The following is a 21040-nucleotide window of genomic DNA, read 5'->3' on the forward strand; positions in this document are numbered from 1 at the left end:
GGTCAAGGAAAATAACACTGCTGAGTTTTCTTGGGGGCTGTTCTGCAGAAGGCAATCACCAAATTTTCTCAGGTTCATTTTCTCTAATTAATTTTTAAATAGAGATTAACAATATTTTTTTTTCCAGATGACCTTTTATAACGCTAGTCATAAAAAATTAATATTGAGTCTAACTTTGCCAAAAGACTTTATTTATTTCTGAAAAAGAAAAATACTAATACTAATATAAAACCACTAATGTCTTGTTATTATTTAAATCAGGCAGAGCTTAAACAAGAATCCAGTGTGATCTCCACGTTCCCCCATGGCTGGGGCTCAGAGCTGGATGATCTTTAGAACCCCTTCCAGCCATCCTGTGATCCTCTGGTGCCTGCTTGCCCAAGGTGACCATTCCCAACAGAAAAATCCAGTTTGGGGCGCTCCGAAAGCGCTGCAGTGCCTGAGGCAGCCCAGCATCGCTGCTGGGAGCGCGGCCCTGAGCCTGTGACCGGTGCAGCCCCCATGCAGCCCCGTGCAGCCCCCGTGCAGCCCCCATGCAGCCCCCTGCAGCCCCTGTGCAGCTCTGTGCAGCCCTGTGCAGCCCCGTGCAGCCCTGTGCAGCCCCCTGCAGCCCCCTGCAGCCCCCGTGCAGCCCCGTGCAGCTCTGTGCAGCCCCCTGCAGCCCTGTGCAGCCCCGTGCAGCCCCCATGCAGCCCCCTGCAGCCCCTGTGCAGCTCTGTGCAGCCCTGTGCAGCCCCGTGCAGCCCTGTGCAGCCCCCTGCAGCCCCGTGCAGCCCCGTGCAGCCCCGTGCAGCTCACCTTCGACGCAGCGGCAGCCGGCCTGCAGCACGCGCGCGTACATCTCGGCCCGCGACTGGGACAGCAGCTGGTCCCCGCTCAGGTAGGTGTTGTGGGACGAGGCGATGAAGTAGTGGCACAGGGGCTGCTCCATGTCCTGGTGCACCTCGCGGTGCAGGGGGTTGGACACCTCGCACGCCGGGCTGCGCATGAAGCTGGTGAAGCCTGCGGGCACAGGGACACGTCGGGCAGGGCAGGGAGAATGCTGTGCACCCTGCGCCCTGCCAGGGCTGGGTCTGGCACTGCCTGGGGACCCCAGGGCACAGGGACACGTCGGGCAGGGCAGGGAGAGTGCTGTGCCCCCTGCGCCCTGCCAGGGCTGGGTCTGGCACTGCCTGGGGACCCCAGGGCACAGCTGGGGGTCAGGCAGGGCAGGGAGAGCGCTCTGCACCTTGTCAGGGCTGGGTCTGGCACTGCCTGGGCACTCCAGGGCACAGGGACACGTCGGGCAGGGCAGGGAGAACACTCTGCACCCTGCCAGGGCTGGGTCTGGCACTGCCCTGGGCACTGCAGGGCACAGTGCGGGCCATGGGCAGGGAGAGCACTCTGCACCCTGCCAGGGCTGGGTCTGGCACTGCCCTGGGCACTCCAGGGCACAGTGCAGGCCACCCTGGCTCAGCAGTAAACGCCTGTTTGTAACAGAGCTCCTTGGTGGCACTCCTGTGCTGTGAATGGCAGTGCCCTGAGCATGGATGGGGGCACTCAAGGCAGCAGCCACCCCGCCGTGGACCAGCAGCCAAGTCACTGACCTGTCATCTTCCCAATTTTCTTTTCCCTGCAAGTTTATTCAAGAAGATGGTACTTCATTTATAACCCTCTAAATGAGAGCAGCACTGAACAGGGAAAGTTTTAAAAATACCTCCTTTAAGAATGAAACATTCAAAGTATTTGCAAAGGATGGTGCAAACAATACCAGCCCTGAAAGCAGCTCAGAGATAAAAGCAGCTGCAGCAGCAGGTTAAGAGGAGCAGAAATGCTTGCAGAAATATTGTTTAAGTGTCACAGCTTGTTTGTTTTACTTTCTTTATTTCAGTTTGAGTGCAGCGCCCTGGGTCACATCAGAAGCTTGTTGAAGGGAGGCCATACCCAGGATTTAAATACCATGTGGAGGAAAATTCCTACTTCCCCCCTCCCCAAATCACCATGTACATTGTGCTGCTGCACTGAAGCTTCCTTCTGGGCAAAGGAACACAACATGGCTTTTAATCTACTTCATCTCAGCTCTGAGGCTGATCTGACACTAAACTGGATTCTGAATAAACATACAATTTACAAGTGCTTTCACAAGCAATGGGAATCAGGTATTAAAACCCAATGAAAATGCAACTATGTGTACTTTATTTCACAGAAGCAGAAAAGAATGGATTGTGCAGGATCCCAGATCCCCAGAGCCAAGGCAGAATGAACACTTGGCTTTCATTACCTCACTGGGAGCAGGCTGTAGATAAACTGCGTGGTACAGGACAGTTTTGTAAGAGTGAGCAATAAATCCCCACAGCCTCAGGCAGCCACAGCCCCACTCCTGAGCATGGCTGTGATGGATGGCTGAGAGCTGCTGCCTCACCACACCCACTCACATCTCCCCCCTGACTCACAAAACGCACCCACTCTCCTGGCTGCTGGTCCAGGGGACAGCAAAAGCCTCACCAAGCACCATCAAAGCACTTCCACTGCAGCATAGCAAGAGGAAACTCACTCTGAAACCAAAACTTTTACCTTCAATCCCAAGAACATTCTGCTTCTTGTTTTCTTCTGACACTTCAAACTTCTGTATGATGTCCAGACAATATTCTGGGGTCACATTATTCATCTGCACAAAAACAACAGCAGAGGTACACTCATTTTAAACATCACCAGCATGTGAAAATCTACTTTACTTGGAGGAGACAAACAGGAGTGAGAGGAAGGCATCAATTAAAACCTGTCATTTTAGTCTCAAGATTAAAATTAGCTGTTTAGCAGCCTTAAAAGTTGTACTGGCCAATACTGCTGAAATGAGAACTATGACATTATATTCTTTAATATAATCTTCTTAGACATGCAAAAAGATTTGGCAGGCTTGGATTTCATTTTCATGTGTTTTCCACTCCTATGATTTCATTACTTCCAAGGGAGTTCACTGTAATACACAGGCTAGGAGAGAAATAATTAAATTCTGAAATGAAAAACAGCAGCTTTTCTGAAACAAATAGGAATTTTGTCAACAGCTTCAGCTAGCCCACAGCTGAGGTTCTAACTGATTTGTGGGGCACTTACAAGTAGACACTTATATTTCCTTCAGAACTAAAGGGAAGGAGTAGCTCCCATCACTCATCTAATCTTTCCTCACTGCCTTGAGTGGTAGAATGAGGACTGGGTGGATTTCATTTCTCCACTACCAACATCACAGGAAGAAAATACTGGCTCTCAAACCTCTGGCACCTTTCTTGTGCCTTCATCCTGTTCACTGTTTGTACTGTCCCAGCTAAGCCAACCATCCTGAGATGCTGCAGGAATTACACAGGATAATAAAAAAGAACATATCAGTAGAAAAAATAACTGATTATCCTTGCTTAGGTTGGTGTTTGATTGCAAACACTGCTCAGAGCAGGCCCTGTTCTGGTACAAGCTGGCTCAAATTAACTTTTCCATTATCCCCCATGGCTCCTTGCTGGCCCAGTGTGGGGCTCTCATGTGCTTGAGGAATGGAAATGTCTAATCTAGTCCAAGGCTGCATCTGCTGGGGAAAAGTCAACACATTTGTGCTTTTTAATTGTAGCTTGAGCAATGATGACTTTGGCCATTCATTTTTTGTTACACTTCAGAGTACTCCACTATAAATAATATGGGTTGTTCTCCTAAACAGGCAGTTCTCCTAAAAAAGAAGCCAGTTTAGCAGGCTAATAAAAGCCCCGACCCGCTTTTGTTCTGTCCTCAGGCTGCAGAGCATTTCATATCTTGCCAAATGAGGAGCAGATGGAGCAGAACAGACTGTCCACAGATTTCCAAGCATCCAGACAACAGCAAAACCAAAATGCTGTTTGGGTGAGGGCACTGGGGGGCTGCCTCCTGGCTGGGAGCACGATCAGCTTTTGGGGCAATGCTGCCCTGCCCCGGGGCGCTGTGGCACTGGGAACATTTGGGGGAATCTCCCTGACCTCCCAGTTCTGGGCACTGGGAAGGGGCACAGGGCTGCAGGGTGTCTCCAGCCTGCCCAGCCAGGAGGTTCACCTGCAGGAGCCCCAGGTCTGCAGTGCTGAGCAGAGCGGTTCCCCAGACAGCTCTGCCCCCGCCGTGCTCTCAGGAGGGCACACAGGGCACTGAGAGGATGCAGAAAGCCAGACTGACAGTCAGCTCCAGGTTTCTGCTGCGTCAGCAGGTCCATAATGCCCCCCCAAAGGCAGCCCCCCACCTCTGCCACGTGTTCCTCTTCCCGCTCCAGGTCCCTGAGCACCCTCTCACACCGCTGTCCTGGGCACTTCAAAAACCATCCAAAGCAGCTCACACTCTTTCTAGAAACATTTCAAAAAACCTTCAGAACTCTCTTCTGTCACATCTGTGCATTGCCCTCTGCCCCAGGTTAGTATTTTCCATAAAATCCTTTCCCTACCCTTGAATGTAAGTGCATGGCCAGAGACATGGGTGCAGATATTGCCCTACCTTCTGTTCCACCCTCAGGAACTGGGCCAGCTCCTCAGCAGTGAGATGATCCTTCTTGTCACTGTAGCTTAGGAGCAGCAGGTAGAGATCTCGACGCAAGGACATCATCTTGTAAAACACTGAGAATTCTTCAAAGTTCAGGGTTCCTTGGTTCTCATCAGTGTCTGCCTCCTAAGAGGGAATGACACTCAGGTAAACATGCTCAGCACAGGAGAAATCAGGGAATAAAACAGAGCAGGACTTGTGTACACCACAGAAATGTAGTAAATTCCAGTCTGCAAGACTGTTCAGACACAAATCCTAATAGGCTAAAATAACTGCAAAATTGTACCATCATCTCTGAGGTTTTTGGTGAAAACAGTTACTAAACTAAAGCCACAGATTCCCTATAAAACTCTAATTTCCTTCTTTAATTTCATGTTTATTTCCCCAAGAAAGAGGCTCACCCTGGGCTTTATTCTGATCTCTTGCCCTCCTGTATGCCCTGCAGTTATCCTGGATTAAAACACAGCAAGAGTCATAAGAATATCACCAAAGGCTTCCCCAACAACAGTCTGAAAACATTCAGGACAGTATCAGAGCCTTAAATGCACATTATTTAATCTGCAGCACTCTCAGCCCCAGCAGCACTCTGGGGACAACTGTGCAGCAGCACTGAGACCTCACCAAAACACACACCCAGCATCTCCAGGCTTGATTTGCTCTTTCTCCTCAGAGGTAGGAAGAGAAGAAAACAGTATTTAGCACACACTAATACAAGCTTTTTCCTGTGAACATCTGCCTAAGAGGATTGCTTTGGATTTTCAAAACAAAGAATATATTCTGGAGAACGGCTGGCAGGCACTGTGTGGGTCTCCATGCAAAAGGAGCTGTGAACTCCTGTCACAGCAAGTCAGCTGAGAGGAAAGGGATTCCCAGCTAAATGCTGTTGAATGGGGGTTTTAATCATTTTAGATCAATTACCTACCTTAAATGACATTTATAATCTGTGGGAATGAGTAAAACACAAATTAATCTCTGCAACACCACCCCACCAGTTCAGGTCTTTGGGAGTAACTCCAGACTCCAAAGATGTATCTCTTATGGGGATTTTATGCCACAGAAGATTCTTCAACTTTCCCATGTTTTACAGCAAACCAGCTTTGAGCTGGTACTGGTTTAGAAAAGTGAAGATGACTTTTTTTGCTCTCCATTATGTCCTTGGCTTATCTTTGCTTTCCTTTCCTGCAGTAAACACAAGGACTAGTGGAAAATGGGAGCTGTTTTCAGACAACAGAAGTAAAAAACTGATTCTAAGTCAATCAAATCTGAATGGCTAAATATAAGGAAGTTGTTAAAGAAAACCTAATTACTTGCATAAAGCCAGTTTCCATTAAACAATTTTCCATAAGGGATATAAAAAATATTTTAGTGGCAACAGAATAGCAAATTGTCCATCAATGCCAGCATTGAACAGTTCAGTTCACAGAGCTGAAACCAGCAATGCAGTAGAAAGAGTAACACTGGTAACTTTTCAGTGTGCTTCATGTCCTTTAGACAACATTCTGATGCCTCTGTCTACAAAAAGGTAAGGCTTTGAAAATGCCTTCAGGTGCTGCGTTTTTGGTCCCCAGCTGCAGAGCCTGCTCTGGATGTGCCCAGAGGTGGATCTGAGTGTCCCCCTGGTGCCCAGGCTGCAGAGCCTGCTCTGGATGTGCCCAGAGGTGGATCTGAGTGTCCCCCTGGTGCCCCACACTGCAGAGCCTGCTCTGGATGGGCCCAGCAGAGGATCTGAGTGTCCCCCTGGTGCCCCACACTGCAGAGCCTGCTCTGGATGTGCCCAGAGGTGGATCTGAGTGTCCCCCTGGTGCCCAGGCTGCAGAGCCTGCTCTGGATGTTCCTAGCAGAGGATCTGAGTGTCCCCCTGGTGCCCAGGCTGCAGAGCCTTCTCTGGATGTGCCCAGAAGTGGACCTGAGTGTCCCCCTGGTGCCCGGGCACAGACCTGGAACATCTGCCGGACCTTCCTGCGGGGCAGGCTGACGTTCAGCTTGTGCATCAGCTGGTGGATCTCCTCGATGTTCAGCAGCCCGTCCCCGTTCTTGTCAGCCTCCTCGAAGGTCTGCTTCACCCAGCTGCCAGCGTGTCAAGGACAGGCACACACAGCATCTCCCCACGGACAAGGGAGCCAGGGCAGCTCAGGAAAGAACCTTTTTGTCCCTGCCCTTACTGCAGCTCAGCAGTGCTTAAAACCAGAACTGGTTTGTGGCAATTACTCACAGCTCAGTTCACAACTCCAGCCCCTCTGCACTCCCATCTCTGATGCTGGTTCCTCCTCTGAGAATGTGCTCCAAAGTTTTCAAATATTGCTGGGCTTACTCCGGGATCTTCTTCCACGTATCCCTTCATTCTACCTGAACTTCACTCACTTCCCAACATCACCTTTCACCCCCTCCTTGCACAAATATCCCTCAGCACCTCCTGCTAAGTTCTTGCAGTAGCTGGGGGTGGGACAGGGCCATTCTGTGTGCAGTCTCCCAGCTGCCACGCTGGATAAAGCAAACAGGACTTGCAGTGATGTTTCACCAGGAGAGAAGGTACAGCAGACAGGAGCAGCTCAGAAAAGCTATGGTTAAATATAGCAAGCTGAGGACAGGTGCAACAGAGCATGCAATACAACTCCAGTGGACCTGTGCCTGCTGTGAATCAGAATCAAACACGGGAGATGTAAATTAAAAATACCTGAAATATGTACATTCTCCAGGAGTACCACTGGAGATTTCCATGAGGCAGAAGAACAGACAGGTTACAGTTTTAATTAAGAGGGCCTTGGGGTTTGGTTTCTGGGGGAAGAGTGTTCTTTGTGTGTAACATTTTAGTCATCACTGTTGTGAAAAAAAACTATTGGGGAAAAAAAGGCACATGAAGAAAATATTCAGAGAACATGAGGTTCACTTTGGCTACTGGGCTACAACAAACATTTAAGGAGCTTTAAGGATTTGTGCTCCTGACAAACAATGGAGGCTGGAAAGGACACAGGCATCTGACTTACACAAAAGCAACAGAGATGGCCAGGACTTACTGAGATATTGAGATAACTAGAAATAGCTGGTTCTCCCCTTCCAAAAGGAATTCATTAACAAATGCAAGCCTATCCCCTAACTCCCAAGCAGTTTGATCCAGTCCCCAAGGCACAGCCCATGGTTTATCACACGCGTAAGTGTCCATGTCAAACCCATTGCTCAGGTTTCCACTGCAATCAGTGGAAGGGTTTTGGTCACTCCAGAGGAGGAGAAAGGCCACGCTGTGCTGAAGTGACTGGAAACCAAGGCAGGACTAGGAACCAGGAGGAAGGCCTGGCCCCTCAAAGGATACTGGTCGTGCGTTCTCTGGCGCTTGGCGAGCGAGTCCTCGTCGCTGATCCCGGCCAGCAGGTACTTGAGCCCCGTGATCCAGGTGCGAGCCTCCTCGGGGTTGGACGTGATCAGGTCCAGGGTCTCCAGGTGGTTGCCATGGTAAATAGTGAAGCAGCAGCTGGGGTCGAAGCTGCCCTCGGCGTGGCGGTGGAAGATCTCCGACTGCCGGCCCTCGCTGACTTTGTAAATGGAGTCGATGACAACTGGGGGGAAAGGGAAACCAAAGGCCACGCTGGGACAGCCAGCCAGCCTCTTCCTGCTTCTCCCAGTTCTGAGTTATTCAGGCTCAGAGGCATTAAACTTTATTAATGTCACATCTTCACACCCCAAAGCCCTGTCGGACCGAAGGTTTCCCTGCCATGGCTGTGCCCCGTGCCGGCTGCCCCGGAGGCTCCGCGCACTGCCCGCAACATCGCGGGGCTGAGGCTACAGGACACAGAAACCAAGTGTCTCCCATCAGCCCACGAGCCCCTGTGTAGCTCTGTAAGTCACATTCTAATACTGAACAGCCCCAGAAATGAGAAGAAATACGAGGAGTTTACTTTTTGCCTTCTCGCTCTTCCGGGAGGGTCTCCATCGGATGCAGGTCCTGTGCTCGTCCAGGTAGAAGAGCCGGACCAGCCCCTTGGTTCCACTCTTCAGCTTCACCATCTGCGTCCCAGACTGCATCACACTCATGCATCTTTCAACTGTGAGGCAGAGCAGAATAAATTCGGCTGAACAGCCACCTCACCCACTAATGACATGACTGACGGGCTGCCCAACATCTGCCAGGCACACGCCAGTTCTGACCTGAACCTCCAATGACAGAAAGTGGGCAGTGCCAGGAGCCTGTTCCTTCTTCACTGCCACCTTCTCCACACAGGAAAATGGAACAGCTCCTCTGTCTGAACACCCTCACGACAAAGGAGGCAAAGAAAACTTTCATCTATGCTGAAGGAAAACATTTTATAGTTGTTTCATGCTCATCTTATTTACATTTTTTCTATTACTGCACACAGTGCTGTAATTTTAAACCCCAGCACTCCACGTACTTGGACTGGTGAGATCCTCATTCAAACCCCGCAGCCCTTTGGGCTCAGCAGCCCTGGAGTTTGTCCCTCTTGCTGTGACACTGGCAGAGCTGCTCACAGAATGACACAGACACATTCACACCCTCTCCTTGCTGCCACCGACCTTCCAACACACACTGGGATGATTTCCTTTTATCCACCCATCCCATCCGAATGATAAGGCTTTTTTCCTCCTTGTGTTTTGACTAAAATAATCCCATTTCTTCCATTTCATCTCACATCCTCCCTCCTGCAGCCTTCCAAACACAAGGATCAAGATAACATTTCCTCTTGATCTCAGTATATATCCATGCTCTTAAATTACCTTCTGGTTTTATCCACTCACAGCCTCTCCTCACTTGGTATCACTCCAAATTCATCTCCCTGGGTGATTTGTTTACACTCTGGCTGGCTCCCAAATAAACTCTCTGGGTCTGTCTTTATTTCTTATCACCCCTCCTCTCTCCAGCACTTCTCTCTCCAGTGCTCCTCAGTGTCAAAGCAAAGACTAACCCACACTCCCACTCCTCTGCCAGAGCTGGGATTTATTTATTCTCCCAACAGCTCTGACACACTCACAGGCAGTCAGAGCAGCAGCTAAACATTGGGCAAACCAGGGCTGAACAGCCCTTGGCACTGGAGTACCCTCCCCTGGCTCCCTCACTCACCAGAGCTGGCAAGGCAAACCCCACAGGGAATAAACCCCATCAGAAGGAGTCTTTTTCCTGAGTTCTCTTTCTTGGAGGAAGGAGGGGACTGAGGTTGAGCTGAACAGAACCAAACTCTTCTGAAAGCCTCACGTGAGTGCAATAAATGTGTCCTTCATTATATCCATAAATAATGGCACCCCCTGGATCAGCACACTCTGAATGAAGGTGAGTTTGGAAGGGCTTTGAGATAAACCACAAATGTGACATAAATGAAGCCAGAAGGAGATGTTAGACCACATCCACATGTTGGCTGGGGCAGCATTAACTTGGATCTATTCGAAGATGCACAAAGTACCAGGAAGACAAACATTTACACCACAAGGGATGGAAAACTCAGAACCTGAGAGAAGAAAGATGAACTGAAGCAAAAAGAGTCCTTAAAACTCCCTGTGTACATCCATACAGGAGTGCCTTTTCTTGGCAGACCCAGCCTTTCCCTGCAGAACCGAGTTTAGATCAGGTTTGCCTTGGATTCCTACCAAGACAAACAGGACTTGTCCCAGCACAGCAGTGAGGTTCTCCCTGTGAGTGTGGGGACACAAACCTGCCCTGCTCCATCAGCCTGGCACACACACACCACAAGCACTTTTGATTTCACCAATAGAGAGATCACTTCCAGCAGGGCTTTAGCTCAGTAAGAGGTTTAGCAACAAGCTACTCAACACAGAAAATCTGCTTCTTTGCACCTAAGGCTAGCAGTGACTGGTGAAAGTCTTACAAAAAGAACTAATTCTCAAGTAAGTCTCTCTATTAGCACCAGCTCAGTAGTCAGAGAAAAAATCCGAGCCCGGTTTCACTAAGATGCCATTGAGGACAGCCAGCAAAAGGCAGAAGGGAGAAGAACACATTTATGCAACACAAGAAAAGCAGAGAATGGGCCACAGTCAGGTAACTGCAGCCAACAAAACTGAGGGAAAACAAAAACCACAAAAGGAAATCCAGTTCCTTCTTCACCATTTCAATTGCTTAAACATTTCTGCATCACGTTATGGGTGCAGTCACATTCATGCTTCAGGCACACTTCAGGTACAGGGAATAGATTTTAAAACACTTTCTTTCACAAAGTGGAAGAAACCCAGTTCCTGTCCAATATCTCAGCCCCCACCTCCCAAACCCCACCTGCAGTAGGTCCAGTGCCCCAGGGAGCACCATCTTTGCTGCTTGCCTTTCCCAATTCCAAGGAAGTACCGTGAGGATTCAAACATTTAAAGAATAGTAAACGTGTAAGAGAGTGCATGGCATCATTCCTGCTGTGTAGGTGTTAATAACAAAGGCTCCACGTTCAAGAAGGGACTGGGGTAATGGAAATGCCACAGCAATCACGAGCCCACTGGATCTCAGCTCTGCAAACCATTTACAAAACAGCCCATCCTCCCCTTCAGGCTATTTATAAAATATAACACGCAAATAAAAAAGGTCTTTTTCAAATCTATTCTCAGTATGCTAATGCCGGTCCCTTGCCAGACACCACACATTAGCATCTGAATCAGGGAAGGTATTGAGCAGTGCAGGGCAGAATAAAGCTCCAGAAGAGCAGTTCAGGAAGGATTTCACTAAGGAATAGGGAAGCTGGTTCCAGAAAAACATCTAATCCTGTAGATAGACCAGGAATACAGAGTAAATGAAGCAGCTCCTCAATGCAGACGTAGATTAAAATTTGAGAAGCGAGACATGATCCCCATTAAAAGATATTCTTCTAACACAAGGTCTAGCTGTGCATTTTTTGCTCAAAGTCTGAAAATGAATTAAGTTAAACTAGAACACAATGCAGTTCATGCTACAAGATCACAGAAAATTAATCTGAAAGTTTAAATAAAAAATTATGCTTATGCAATGTATAAGGAAGGTATCCCTGCCCATGGCAGGGGGTTGGAACTGGGCAGTATTTAAGGTCCCTTCCAACTCAAACCACTGCATGATTCTATGATATTTGAAGCTTTAATTTAAAATTTAAAAACCCCTGAAAACTACATTCACTCCTGTTTGCGGAGTTATGCAAACTTGACAGTCTAAAATCATCCCAACAGACATCCTGAAGTTTAATGGGATTTAATAATGAAAGACCAGTCTACTTTTCTTCCTCCCAAAATAACCCTTTACAGCCATACAGACCTGAATCCACATAGCAGTTTCTAATTTAGTTCAGCCACGAGAATCACTCCTAACACAAAGCTCTCCTTGCGGGAGGAGCGGTTTCTGTACCGAGGGTAAGGCAGATACAAACCCATCTGTGCCAGCTCCACCTTCTCTGGGGTGGCCACGCTGCCCAGCACGTGGCAGGCCTCTGAGGCCAGCAGCAGAGCCATGGAGCCCCGGGATGTCCCTGAGCCCCGGGGTGCCAGGCAGCTCTGGGGGTGCCCCCTGCCCACGCTGCTCTCGCTGCCCACGGAGCCGGCGCTGCCGGGCAGCTGCGGCTGCTCCAGGCGCTAATCCCCAAACCAGCCCGTGCCACCCTCTGTCCCCCAGTGCCACCCTCCATCCCCCAGTGCCACTCTCCATCCCTGTGCCACCCCCCATCCCCCTGTGCCACTCTCCATCCCCGTGCCACCCTCCATCCCTGTGCCACCCTCCATTCCTGTGCCACTCTCCATCCCTGTGCCACCTCCATCCCTGTGCCACTCTCCATCCGCCATGCCATCCTCCATCCCTGTGCCACCCTCCATCCCATGCCACTCTCCATCCCGTCCCTGCCCGTGCTGGGGTTATCCCTGGTAACCAGGGATGGCTCAGCAGCCCCCAGGATCCCCACAGAGCCTCCATGGCTCGGAGCCACGGCCGCTCCCTGCATCCCGGGAATTCCTCTGGTTAGAGTGATTTAACTCCAGCAGTCACGCTGCTGAGTGCACTTCTGCCTGCTCTGGTGCCTCACCACGAGGGCTTCAGGGTGTGCAGGACCCTGCAGTCGACACCAGAAGGAAATTACTTGGGGAAGTAAGACATTACACTGAGCAGCATTTTCCAGCAAACAGAAGAGCATTTTGCTATACAGTGCACATCCCTGCAGTGAAACAAACACCCCCTCCCATAAAACGTGTTCTCTGAGGTTAAATAAATATCCTGGCTATGTTTTCTACTATATTTTGGGGTTTCATTGTTCAAGAAAACATTACCTTTGCATTAGCAGCACAACTCTACTGCCAGGAGTATACCACAAAAGGTTACACCCCTGTTGTGTGACAGATAATTTTACTTTAAAGTCAAAGATCAAAACAAATTTCTTATTGCTGTCCACAAGCATTATTTTCCTGTATGTTAAGAAATTAATATTTCAAAGTGCAACCAAATGACAAAAGGTCTGGTGTCATCTTGCTTTTATGGACTTACTGTTACAGCCATCTGACAAAACAAAAAGATTAAATAAGGTATAAAGAGCATTACCAAACACCGAGAAGTATAATTATGAAAGAGGATATAAACTGGGTTTCTAAATGATAGGCATCAACTGCATTAAGCCAACATTAAGCTTGAAGAGATAAAAGGTACCCATAAAACGCATGAGTTACTTTTCTAACTGCAGCAGCAGCTCTTCTCCCCTGCATTCAGTGTTTTGGGGTTTACTTTGTGAAGGGTTGTGAAGGCCTGGCACAGCTGCCCAGGGCACTGGTGGGGTCACTGTCCCTGGAGCATGTGAAAAACGAGTGGATGTGGCTCTTGAGGACCCAGTTTAGTGCTGAACACTGCGGTGGTGCTGGGCTGATGGCTGGACTTCACGATCTGAAAGGTCCTTCCCAAAAACCGTCCCCTGCACTGGAGACCAGCACACAACTGAACTGTCCCCTCCCAGCAGTGAAAACGCTCTGAGCCCAGCCCCAAAGCAAACCCCAGAACCCCACCCTGCTCTCACTGTCTGCACTCTCCTGCATCAATGTCCCACCCTGAGCACCAGGTTTGCCCTCCCAGGAATGCCATCAAACACCATTTTCTGCCCAGGTCCAGCCCTGAGAGCACATTTTAGCTAAATCCCAGAGAACAGCACTAATGCCACCAGGGTGATTATTGGGGTGTTACATAACAGCCAAAGAGCCCGGGGGGCACAGAGGGCAGATGCAGGTCTGGGGCACTCCAGGGCCCCAGGCAGGATTGGGTTTTGGTTGAAATAGCCACAGCTCATATTTTATGCCAGAGTTTAATTTGCTTCGCAGCAGCTCTTCCAGCCTCACGGAATTTCACATTAAGCTCCTTACAGTGGGTTTAATGGTAATCTCTGGGAAGTCCGTGGACATGAGATGGACAATCAATCTCTCACGCTTCTGCATTTTACAAGAAGCCCTCGAGGAAGCCACGCAGCACCAGCAGAGACACCGCAGGCTGAAAAGGGCACAGGCAATTCATCTCAGCTCTGGAAATGCAGAGCATCAACACAAATACCCAAACACAGGTTGAGACTACTCGAAACAACTGAATGGCGTCTAATCAAGGAAATCACTAACTCTGGGAAGCAGCTCGTGCTTGTAAAGTCACTAAATAATATGCAAACAAAAAAGGGGTGAAGCTTAAGAGTAAAACCATTCATATCCAGAATGGAGAAACAGCCCCAAGCACAACTTAAATCTATCAGCATGTTTCAGCTCTTTGTTAGTCTGGGAACTGTCTGGTGGTGTCTTTTTTCCCAAAACAAATGCAAAAACTTGGGAGCAGCAGCTCGCAGAAGTCATGTCTGAGTAACATGTATTTCACAGTAGCTGCTCTTTCAGCCTCCCCTATTGACACTGCGGGCTCAGTGCTTCCAGGATGACCAACAACTCATCTTATTTCCACATTACAAGTGAAAGGTCTCTGCTCTTCACCTTTTCAAGCTGATCCCTGACAACCCTTAGTTATTCTTGCCATGGGAGAACCCAGAGCTCCTTCCCAGACTGAGGCCCCCTCCTCTTTTGCTCTTAGAGATCAGAAAGGAACCAGAAGTATCCAAACAAAAGCTTGGCACTACAGTATAATCCAAAAAGAGCCTGAATGATCCTTAATGACAAGCTTTGTTCGCTCGCTGAGACTCCACAGAGCACTGTGCAGTGCAGAAATGTCCTGCCAGGCCAGTGCCTCCTTCACAGGGGCTGTGCTGCCCTGTGGGACACCATGAATAATGCATGTTTTCCAACCCTGCCCAAGGACCCCCCTTCTGCCAGCTCAGCAAAGTTCCACTTATTATCTCCGAGCAATTAGCCCAGGTTTCATCCTTTCTTCAGAAACAACTCCACCAGAGCTGTCCATTGTGAGAGCCCTGCTGCCACTGCAGCACAGCGTGGCTGAGGACTGTAAGTTTTCCATTAGGACTACGGAATTAATCCTTTGTCAACACTGAAAAGCACAATCGCTTAAGCACAGCCGTGGCCAAGTGCCAAAGCACATTGTCACATCAATGGGGTGAACAAGGAGCACAGATTTATTAAGCAAACACAGTTAAGTTTGCACATCCTAATCCTCTTTCTTCCTCGAGGATCCCTCAGCAGGGAGGGCACAGCAGTTGATTATGACACTCCAGAAAGTGGAAAAAGCAGGAGGTGGGAAGAAAGGGAGGAGGAGGAGGAGGAGGAGAGTTTCCGCTGCCCCTGCCAAGGGGAGGACGAGCACACAGGTGTGAGGTGTCACCGTGCCAGACTCAGGGTGGCATTCAGGACAAGCTCTGTGTGACAGGGCATGGAGCAGCCATCCCCAGCTCTGTGCCCGTGTCCCCAAAGGAAAGCCCGGGGCTCTCCAGGCCGGGGAAGCCCTGCTCAGGAGGGCAATCCCCCCCTCACTGCGGCTGAGCCACCTCTGCAGGGCCAAGGGGCTCCTCCTTGGAGCCTCCCAGCTGGCAGAGAGCAGTCTGAGCATCCCAGGAGCCGTGCCTCCGGATGCAGAGGTGGAGAACAGTGAACCACGAGCCCTTGCACTGCCAGAATCCCATATCTGCCCTCTAAAAAAATCAATAAGTACATAAATAAGGATCATACACCAGCGAACCAGACCTTGTTCTCAGCCTCCCCGTGTTGTATGATACAACAAATACAATTCCCACCACAACACACCGAGCTAGGGCAGACCTCCTCACTCACCACACCGCCCTTTGTACGTCACACCTCCACTTAACTTCATCAATTTAACAAAAAATAGGGAAAAACCCTGTGTCAAAAAGCCCTTCCTAGAGGCTGCTCCTGTGCCCACAGGGACGTGCAGAGGATGACCTGTCCCAGCCTCAGTGCAAAGCCAGTTCTGATGTCTGCACATTGATCAGCCAACACCCCGTGTGGCAGCACCTCAGCACCACGGCTGGGAAGGAGTGAGTGCCCTGATGACAGGAGAGGGATCCAGCCCCCAGGACCAGGCTGCAGGGAGCACTGCTTCCCTCCAGGATGCCAAACAAAGCCACATCTGGGGCTCAGCTAGAGACTAGAAAGAGGGAGAAAAGCAAAATAGAATGGAAGGTGAAGTTAATTAACCTTTAAAAGTAATGAATGGAGACTGCAGTGCAACAGATGATATGAACTAATTTATTCACCCTCCTCAGAAATAGCCATTTTGCTAAAGAAACATGTTTATCTATTCTATTTTAAATTACCTCGGTGCAAGTCACCGACAGTGAGTCATCTGTGGGCAAACAATGAACTGACAGTCTCAAACACCAAGTGATTTTATTACTGAAAACGATGCTGTTTTGTGCATCTGAGTTCCAGGCCGATCAGTGTTTCTGTTGGTAACGTGGGAACACCTGTGAGGCCCTTCTCTGCTGTACTGATAACCTGCCACAGCACAGGCTCCAGCTGCCTGCCCTACGGCCAGGTTTGCTGGCACCCCCAGGAAAAGCCAGCCTGGGCTCCTCACAGCTCCCACCTCTGCCATGCAAGGAGACTCGGAGCAGCACACGCTCCCTGAGGCAGCAGCTGCTGGAGGAAAGAGGAAAAACCAGCACACACACCCCCTGCAGCAAGCTCAGTGCTGGACAGGGCTGGGAAGGTTTCTCACTCTGCTCACAGTGTCCCCAGGCTGCTGTGTGCCACCACTGACCCCAGTGTGGTACTGGGGCAGCTCAGGCTCCAGCAAAGCACTGAAGGAGTTACCTCAACAATTCTAATTATGCACCAGGGTTTTGGAAAGACAACAGTTCTTCAGCAAACGGCAACAACCTTTCCCCTAGCACCATGAATGTTCTGTGGATTTATTGAATCGAGTAGATTCCATTCATAAGCACCAAAAGCACAAACACTAAGTAGTAGCAAGCACATAACCTAGTTCCTACCTGGCCAGCCACATCCTCTGCAGAGCTGGTGAGACACTGCCCCTGGAGCCATCAGCATCCAGCTGCAGCACCCTCAACGGAGCAGCACACGGAGGCAGCAGCTGCTGGAGGAAAGAGGAAAAACCAGCACACACACCCCCTGCAGCAAGCTCAGTGCTGGACAGGGCTGGGAAGGTTTCTCACTCTGCTCACAGTGTCCCCAGGCTGCTGTGTGCCACCACTGACCCCAGTGTGGTACTGGGGCAGCTCAGGCTCCAGCAAAGCACTGAAGGAGTTACCTCAGCAATTCTAATCTATGCACCAGGGTTTTGGAAAGACAACAGTTCTTCAGCAAACGGCAACAACCTTTCCCCTAGCACCATGAATGTTCTGTGGATTTATTGAATCGAGTAGATTCCATTCATAAGCACCAAAAGCACAAACACTAAGTAGTAGCAAGCACATAACCTAGTTCCTACCTGGCCAGCCACATCCTCTGCAGAGCTGGTGAGACACTGCCCCTGGAGCCATCAGCACCCAGCTGCAGCACCCTCAGCAGGGCCATGCAGGGACACTGTGGTGCCCCACTGTGACACTGGGGTCAGGCAGCACTCAGGGCAACACTGGGCAACCTCCTCAGGATACACCAAACCACCTGGAGGCTTTCCACCTGCCAAAGCTGCCACGTGCATGTGCCAACTTCTTGTGAGTGCATTTAATGCTGAGACAGATTTGAGCTGTTACCGGAATGAAACCTGTGGATGACCAAGCTCTTCCCAGGAGGCTGATGCCTTCCACATCCACCCAGACCAGCTTGCTGTTCCAGGCTAACTCCCTTACATATCAGGATTGCAGAGCCTACACTCAGTGCCTGGACAGCTGCAGGCACACGAGTCCCAAAGCAGCACTGATAAGGACATTGAGCAGGGCACTGCCACTGTCCCTGGTACAGAGGGGAGCTGGCCATGACCCCACCTCTGAGCGGCCACACCTCAGTGCCAGGGACACCCCAGGACACCCAGGGACAGCCACTCACTGCTCTGCAGCCCTGGCTGCCCTCCCCACACAGAGATGGCACCGCCACAACCAAGGATGAGGAGCTGGAATGTGGCTTGCTGTCACATCAGAGTGAGGAGGGGACCGCAGAGTGACCTCGGGCAGAACCCACCCTCAGCCCAGCTCTCCGCTGTGGAATGTGCTGATCCACACGCACGGGGCCGTGAGATTCAGAGCGTGAACCTGGTGCTGTCCTTGCAGGCTGCTGCCAGCCCCTCAGCAGAGCAGGTGCTGTGAATTATTCAGCGGGGCCGTATCCATTACCTGCGGCTCCTGGGAAGGCGGATGGAGTGACACCTGCCCTCCTTTGGCCACGCCACCAAAGCTCCCCGGAGAGCTCTGGGTCCCTGGGAGAGGAACGGCAGCCCTTGGCACCACAGCCCAGCAGCCCTCCCCCAGGGCAGCCACAAATAACTCACTTTTGCCTAAAACAGGCTCTGGTTTTTATACAATAGCTCTCCCTATTCCCAGAGACTTCCACTAGATAAAGAATATCTACTAAAATCAACCATGGCAGATACAAAGGGAAAAGAATTATCAACTGCCAACACTGCCCTGAAATTTTCTAACATTTTATAACAGGCAAGATGATATTTCGAAGTATAATCCGTGACTGTTGATGGCTTTATTTTAGATTAGTTTGTTTGATTTTAAATTACAGATAATCTTTTCACAAAAATTTCTTCTGCACTACACAATTCTGGCAAGAAAGCTATTATGCTAAATGTATTTTCTAAGTCTTCTTTAAAAGAACATAATTCAACATCCTTAAGGATGAGCAAAATACAAAAATTAACTTTAATCTACCATGATTTCTCCTTCTTTCTACAGCATTCACTCTCTATCAACTTAGAGGCTTAAGCTAACTGCCACTTTCCATTCAGCACTGACTTAAATTGAAAAAAAATTAGATGTTATAAACTACAAGATACTGAAGAAAGTTATTCAAGATGTCTTCCTTTTTTGTACCATCTCCTGCAATTCCTGGAAAGACATCTTTTATCCAGTGCTTTCATTCAAATTTTACATACCACTTGCAAATGTTATACTATTTATAAGCACTACTAAAAAAAACCAAAACTCTTCTCCACTGAAAGACACAGCAAAATTCCCAACAGATGAAAAGGTCAAGAATGTTTTTATTCAAGGCAAACACATTTGTAATAATTTAGGCTAACACAGAAGTGCAGTTTGTTCTCATCAAAAGAGCAGTATCTCAAACACAAGCTACATGTTTTCATGGAGAAATTGACTTGACTTTCAAGTGAATACAAACCCACCAGGTTTTCTTGTTAAACATTCAGGAATAGATACACAGTTGTTATACCAACAACGTCCACATAAATACTGCAATTTACCAAACCCTAGGGTTAAGTTACCTGATTTTTCTATAACCATTTCCAGACACGCTACGAGCTCATCCTACGGCAATTCCAAACTCAAACTTACCTTTTTCTGGACTTAAATTTTTATATACTTCAAGGTCTGCCATTAAATTTGTAACTCGGGCATTATTGGCAAGCAGAATGGAAATTCTCCCTTCAGGAAAGGCTCAGTTTGATCTTCACGCCTTCAGAGCCAACACATTCGGAAAGCAATCCTCGGCAGTACAGCCGGGCGCCGCTCCTCAGGACGAGCCGGGAAACCTCGGCGGTCCATGGCGCTAATCCAGAGGCGAGAGCAGCTAACTTGGCTCACGCCGGAGGAGCGCGGGGCCCGGCAGCGTCTGCGGAGCGGCGCTGCTCCCGCAGCATCCCCGCACACAGCGCTCGGGCCGCGGCAGCGCTCGGGGCTCCGCTGGGGCTGCGGGCAGCGCTGGGGCTCCAGGCAGCTCCGGGCAGCTCCGGGGCTCCGGGGGTGCCGCGGGCAGCGCTGGGGCGGCTGGCGGGCAGGGATTACCACACTCCGGCTCAGGAGCGGCGGAGTGACGCAGGCTGAATGCGGGAGGGGAAATCCAACCCCGCTCCGGAGTAACCCCCGGCATCTGCAGCCAGGGGTTCTGCGAGCCGGAGGGGAGAGCCCCCAGCACCTCTGCGGCCTTTGCCCTGCTCTGTGCCCCTCCTCCTGCCGCTGTCCCGCTGTCCCTAACTCCGGGAACAGCCCCCTGCAGGGTCAGGCACAAATGCACACGATGCACTCGGCTGGGCTGTGCATCCCTGAGCAGTGCCAGGAGCAGGAGTGCCCTGGGAGGTGCTGAGCACCAACTCTGCCAGCAGCTTCAGAACCCCCCGTGCCCCTGGCGAACCCTGGGCTGGTTTAAGGCATCCCAGTGCTCCTGAAACCTGGGGGTTTACAGGCACTGTGGAACAACGGGCAGAAGCATTCAGACTTGCATAAACTGCACTTCCTTACAACGGAGCCCAAGGGCTCACAGGGCTGGGAAGCACAGCAAGAATGAACTCAGCTCCACATACAATGCTTCACATCTTTTGTTTATTGCATTTTCTAATTCTTCCCCTCTTCAGCTGGCTCTTCCACTGTGACATTTACATCAGTACACCAAAGGAATTCCCAGCTGTATTCCCAAGCATTGTGACAGCAATAAAAGAGACAGAATTTGTCTAGCACAGGCCAGGAAAAAGTTACATGAGCGACAACGTGACAGAGAAGGGAAAAAAAAAAAAAAAGCCACTCAAAAAAAACCCCTAACAGTTTCACATGCCTGCGGAACTTCAGTGGGATGGGAGACAAGATCCAAGTGGATCATGTCTTTACTTCCTGAGAAATCATTATTTCTTAGCTGTTGCTAAGACAGAGCTTTCCCACAGCCCCCACGACAGAGCTCAGCACTCTGCAGGGTATCCATGGACATGTCCAGCACCCTGGGCAGTGAAACGAGACCCCCGAGCCACTGCAGGATCTCCTGGCTGCTCAGCTGTGGCTCTAATGGCACTGCCAGGCTGGGATGGCAGGAGGTGGCACAAGTCCCACTCTGAGGAGGGAGTGTCACCCACGGCCAGGCGGAGCAGGGGAAATGGGGAATGCCCGTGCATTGAAATGATGTGCTGTAGCTGCAGTTCAACAACAAAAAATAAACTGTCTCTGCTGTACAGTTTAATTATTGATATATCAGATTGCACTTGATAATGTGTTAAATGCAAATTACTCACACTCCTACTGTTCTGTTAATTATAACACAAGCTATACACAAGCTCCTTCAA

The 21040-nt window shown here is 49.8% G+C and overlaps 1 protein-coding gene across 2 annotated transcripts in view; it reads right to left on the minus strand.

Moving 5' to 3' along the window:
• Positions 1-21040, minus strand: part of PLCH1 (phospholipase C eta 1) — a 45104-nt gene that overhangs the window by 17386 nt on the left and 6678 nt on the right. For both annotated transcript variants that reach the window (XM_041405985.1, XM_041405984.1), the window contains exons 3-8: positions 8412-8558; positions 7829-8072; positions 6459-6588; positions 4477-4647; positions 2554-2647; positions 799-1002 (exon numbers count right to left, since the gene is read on the minus strand). In XM_041405985.1, coding sequence (XP_041261919.1) covers positions 799-1002; positions 2554-2647; positions 4477-4647; positions 6459-6588; positions 7829-8072; positions 8412-8558 — 990 coding nt within the window. The remainder of the gene's footprint in view (positions 1-798; positions 1003-2553; positions 2648-4476; positions 4648-6458; positions 6589-7828; positions 8073-8411; positions 8559-21040) is intronic.

This window comes from Onychostruthus taczanowskii, unplaced genomic scaffold (genome assembly GCF_017590055.1).
Source record: "Onychostruthus taczanowskii isolate IOZ18803 unplaced genomic scaffold, ASM1759005v1 scaffold24, whole genome shotgun sequence".
NCBI lineage: Eukaryota > Metazoa > Chordata > Aves > Passeriformes > Passeridae > Onychostruthus > Onychostruthus taczanowskii.